At 46.8% G+C, this 4,966-nt stretch overlaps 1 protein-coding gene across 1 annotated transcript; it reads right to left on the bottom strand.

Annotated features, from left to right (window-relative positions):
* Window positions 1–586: 586 nt before the first annotated feature.
* On the bottom strand, window positions 587–1,452 carry LOC108297437 (late cornified envelope protein 3D-like). The gene is made up of 2 exons (XM_017520098.2): window positions 1,382–1,452; window positions 587–959 (listed from the first exon to the last, which is right to left on the bottom strand). The coding sequence occupies exon 2, from the start codon at window positions 940–942 to the stop codon at window positions 655–657; it is 288 nt and encodes a 95-aa protein (XP_017375587.1). The 5' UTR covers window positions 943–959; window positions 1,382–1,452; the 3' UTR covers window positions 587–654.
* Between the last annotated feature and the right edge of the window lie 3,514 nt (window positions 1,453–4,966).

Below are 4,966 nucleotides of genomic sequence, written 5' to 3'. Positions count from 1 at the left end.
TGGAATGCAGCAGATGTCTGCATGTGGATTTCTCCACAGCCCCACCCTGATGCCTGCCTTGGAAGCTTCCGTACTCATCCTGGTTATGGTGCCCATCAACCTTTCCTCCCCTCCGTGAGGGGCTCCCAATTCCTGGCCCCTTTGTTCTTCATCAGAGCAGAAGCTACACAGGACTGAGGCTGAACAGGTGTCCTGTGATGACAGACGGTTGGCTGGGAGACCACAGCCTAGCTACTTTCCCAGAGCATGAGGTCAGCTCACTGGGGTCACCCCTACCAGGGGTACACTCACTTAAATCTCTGGTTTTCTAAGGTCCTGGAAGTTCAGGTACAGGAGAACCTGACCTGGATGGATACATTTTGGATAATTTCATAACAAGTGAGACACCAGTGGTAATGGGAATGAGAAGCTGTATTTTCTGGCAGGGTTAGGTACAGGAACTGCCAATTCTTGGCAGGGGCAGGGTTGAAGGAACTGAAATGTCTGAAATCCCAGACATCAGAAAGGAAGCGCCTTCTGGGGACAGCTTGGACACTCAACAGGACCATCCCCAGCTCAGCTTGTGGAGGGAAAGCACTCATCAGGATGGGGCTTTTCCTGGGCCCTTGGGATTCTTGTTTCTTCCGAAGATCACTTATCTTATCAGGATCCACATCAGCAGCAGCCCCCAGAACCATGGCCACAGGAGGAGCCCCCGCCTTGCTGACCACTGCCCCTGCCACAGGAGTTGGAGCGCTGGCGCCGGCATCGATGGGACCTGTGGTGCCTGTGGTGGCTCAGGCAGCAGCCGCCCTCAGAGCTGGGGCCACCGCAGCCCCCAGGGCTTGGAGCACAGCAGGAGGAGGCTGGAGGCAGACACTGAGCTGGGCTCTTTGGGGGGCACTTGGGTGAGAGGCACTTGGGTGGGGGCTGGCACTGCTGCTGGTTCTGCTGGCAGGACATCTTGGCAGGAATTTTACCTGGAATGAAATAATAGAAACATTTTAGCACAGAATCCTCAAACCATCTCCTTGTTTTGGGGTTTGTCACACACTGACCCCCTTGATGAAGCTACTTTCTAAGCCAAGATCTGTGGGAGAGAAATAGGAATGTGGTAGAGGGAGCCCTACACATGCATTTGGATAAAGCATCCTCAAGAATGTAAAATTGATCTACGCGCATTCCTGACAACATGTTCCAAACAAGAATACGAAGGAATCCTAAGGTCCTGTGGCTTCTGCAGCTCACAGGTCCCTGACACGTGCCTTAGAGGCTCCTTATTCACCATCACCTCCACCTCTGCTGCCCACTGTAGGCCTCTATTTGATGGTTTCATTTGAGTTCTGGGATTGTCTTCCCCAAATACTCCCAGCTGAGGATCTGCCCCCTGCTGGCCACTCACCAGATGTGGAGGAGGTAAGAGAAGAAGGCTGCTCCCGAGGATGCTGTGGAGAAGTCCAGGGTAGGAGCCCTTTTATCCTATGCGGTGTTCATGAGGAACAACCTGAGTATGCTGCTGCTTTCGCAACCAAGGAGGTGACAGCACCAGACACTTTCCAGTTGCTACTTCCTCAGCATGTGCCTAAAGGTGTAATAAGATGACCTTCTTTGTCTTCCTGGGCACATGCCTGAAGGTTTAATAAGATGGAACCAGGATGTCCTGGCGACAGCAGAAGTACTTCCCACTCTGGCCTACCCAGAACCTCCTGCTCACCTCTGCTCATTGATTCACAGGCTTTGTTCGTTTTGCTTCTTTCAACAGTAGTAGTATGGAGATGTATAGGACATGTTTCTTCCATTGAGTACCTTGCAGTCTAAATGGACTATCACTCAGAAAAGTAAATATATTTGATCTGACGAAACAAGCACCATCACCGAAGTGTTTAAAAAGACTTCAAGCCTAAGACCACAGCCTTTGTAAGTCAGTCCTCCATTGCACTGATGGTCCCAAAGGGTGATGGTGTTCAGCTGTTCTCCCAGAATGACAGCTGGACATACTAATCATTTTTTGTAGTAAGAGCACTCAAAGTCTACTCTTTTAGAAATTTTCAAGAATGCCATACGTTGTTATAGTCATCATGCTGCACAGTAAATCTCCTGAACTTATTACTCCTGTATCATTAAAATTTTGTATCCTTTGTCCAACATATCTCCAGTTCTTCCCCATTCCCCAACCCAATCCCTGATAATGATCATTTCTACTTCTATGCACTTGACTTTTTAAGATTCCACATATAAGTGAAATCATGGAACATTTGTCTTTCTATAGCTGGCTTATTTTACTTAGCATTATGTCTTTCAGGTTTATCCATGTTGTCACAAATCAGAAACTTCCCTTTTTATATAAGGCTGAATTATCATAAGAGGTCTTTACAGTTGCTCTACATTCTGGCCAGCAGAGGCACACTACCAGAGGGGTTTGCAACGCTCAGCAAGAAGCACAGTCGTTGAGTCTCCCAGGCATGAATCTCTGGTCAGCTTCCACACTCAGCCCCAGTGCTCTCCTTGAAACTTCTCCAGGCCAGGAGATAAGGGTAGAATGGGAATTACCTGCAAAGAGAACATCTGGCCCCACTCATTCCCAGCTGCCAAGCTTTCACCCAGTCAAGCCCTACCCATTGGGCTTCTCTACCCTTCCCAAGGTCAGAAAACAGTGGCATGGTGGCAATTAACTGCAGAAGGAGCATCTGTTCCACCCAGGCCCAGCATCCAAGTGGCTAATATATCAAGCCATGGTGCTCTGCTTTAGGTCACCCTAAGACTAGAGGCAAACCCATGCCCAGGAGTATCTATGGAGCAGAGCCTCTGGTTCTGTCACCCTGCGTGGTTATGTAGCAATCTCAGACACCTTGTTCCACCTTGACACCTAGAACATGGTCTCACCCAACTACAGATTCAAATATGTAGTCCTGGCCAGCCACGGAAGACAAGCAAAAATACTGCTCAATCAAAGGCAAGTTCAGCCGGCAGCTCTTATTATAGAGTCCAGCCAATGCTCTCACCAGACCATGGAACACAGCCAGAAATTCTACTCAACCCCAGAGCACAGTTGATAGTTCAGCCCAGCTAGACAGCATAACAGCAAGGTCTTCCTGCTCAAGGTCACCACAAGCTAGCTTAATTAGAATCCCAGGTTTGATCAAATAGTGAAGGTATACATTGCCAAAGAACACAGACAAAGGTGGAAGAGATGTCCATTTCCTCAAATGCATGGGCATCAATGCAAGGACACAAAAATTATGAAAAATCTGAAAAAAATACAACACCATCATAAAGAAATTAATGAAGCTCCAATAATGGACCCTGAACAAGCGAAGGTTTATAAAATGACTGTGGAAGAATTCAGAATAATTATCTTAAACTCAGTGAAACCCCATCTCTACTAAAATACAAAAAATTAGCTGGACATGGTGGCCTGTGCCTGTAGTCCCAGCTACCTGGGAGGCAGAGGAAGGAGAATTGCTTGAACCCTGGAGGTGGAAGTTACAGTGAGCCGAGATTGTGCCACTGCACTCCAGTCTGGCGCCTGATGACAGAGCAAGACTCTGTCTCAAAATAAATAAATAAAATAAAATAAATAAATGGTTTGGGGAAAACTAGATATTCACATGCATATTCATATGGACTCTTATCTCACCCCATATACAAAAATCCTCTTGGTCTTCAACATAAGGTCCCATTCCCTTCTGGGTTTCTGGGTTTATTTGCATTTTCAGCTTAACTGCTGCACTGAGGGCAGCCATTAGCTCATCTAGTGATTGTCCCATAACAGGAGCAATGTGCTTTTCTATGTCAAACTAGATAGTGAGGCTGAAAGGGAAGCAAGAGAGTAAAAAAAAAAAAAAATACGGCTTTGCCAGTGGTGTCAGACTTAAAGCCTGGAGAACAGGGATGGGGCAGTCTGAGTGACAGGGTGCTCCCAGGGAGTCCCAGACACCTTGTTGGGTCTACCTTGACCTCTGATCTGCAACCCTCACTGGAGTCATCACTCCATGACTTTTCTCCTCGAGCCCAAAGTTTGAGATGAGCCTCTCTCCTTCTGACATGCCATCATCAGTCTTACATGCTGGAATTGACTCTCACCATCCTTTATTTGAGAAACACAAGCTGAATATCCGCTAGGGCCAGTGAGTGGCTTGCTCAGCTTTGGTTTCAGCAATCCATAAGGGACACATTCAGTTTCTTCAGGGATCTTACAATCTAGCAGAGAAGATAGACAGCATACAAATATGGTATTTATATCTGTGATGACTGAGCCCAAAGGCAAATGCAGGCATTATAGTGTGGGTGAGAGAAACTGTCTTAGACTTGGAGTTCAAACCTAGCTGCAGAAGTGAATAACTGCTTTTCCATGTACAGCCATTGTCCAGAAGTAAGTATAGAGTCCATATTTAATTCTGAAGATGTACAACTCTGAATTGCTGTAAAATTTCATTCTGAGTATAACACATGCCCCCCTGTCAGTGTGACTCAAAGCATTTCAGAACTTGTCAGCAAGAGGGTCACCCTTTTCTCGTGAATTGAAAGCTGACTTGTAGCTGGCTTTTTCCTAGCCCCAGCACTGAGTCCCCGTCTGAGTTCCTTTCTCCATATCCTGATTTGGAGACATTCTTTTTCTCTTTGGGATAAAACTCCTTAATCTCACACCTCCCTGATGAAATCTCCACCCACTTGTTCTCAGAATACCGTCCACAGCCCAGTTACTTCTCTCAGAGCATGGAGCAGCTCCAGATGCTCTTTCTGCACTGTGAGACATCCTGAGGACCTGGGATAATGAAGAAGAAGTTTAATTGACTGGCTCGAGATGAGGATGTTATGACAAGTATGTTAACTCTGGGCCAGGAAGTGCTTTAACTGAGGTCTAGTTCCAAGGTGAATCTTCTGAGGAGGCGTATTAGTAGTAAATGGGTAAACAAACAACCGACCAAGGAGCAACCCTTCTCCTCTGCAATATGTGACTGATCCCATGACAAGCAGCTGAGTCACT

The sequence above is a fragment of the Cebus imitator genome, unplaced genomic scaffold, assembly GCF_001604975.1.
Source record: "Cebus imitator isolate Cc_AM_T3 unplaced genomic scaffold, Cebus_imitator-1.0 Scaffold801, whole genome shotgun sequence".
NCBI lineage: Eukaryota > Metazoa > Chordata > Mammalia > Primates > Cebidae > Cebus > Cebus imitator.
Note: the sequence above shows the minus strand (reverse complement) of the source record. Positions and strands in the feature narration are given on the sequence as shown.

What these genes read in the sequence shown, in the direction of transcription:
- LOC108297437 (XM_017520098.2), bottom strand. Translation starts at nt 942, where the DNA reads ATGTCCTGCCAGCAGAACCAGCAGCAGTGCCAGCCCCCACCCAAGTGC.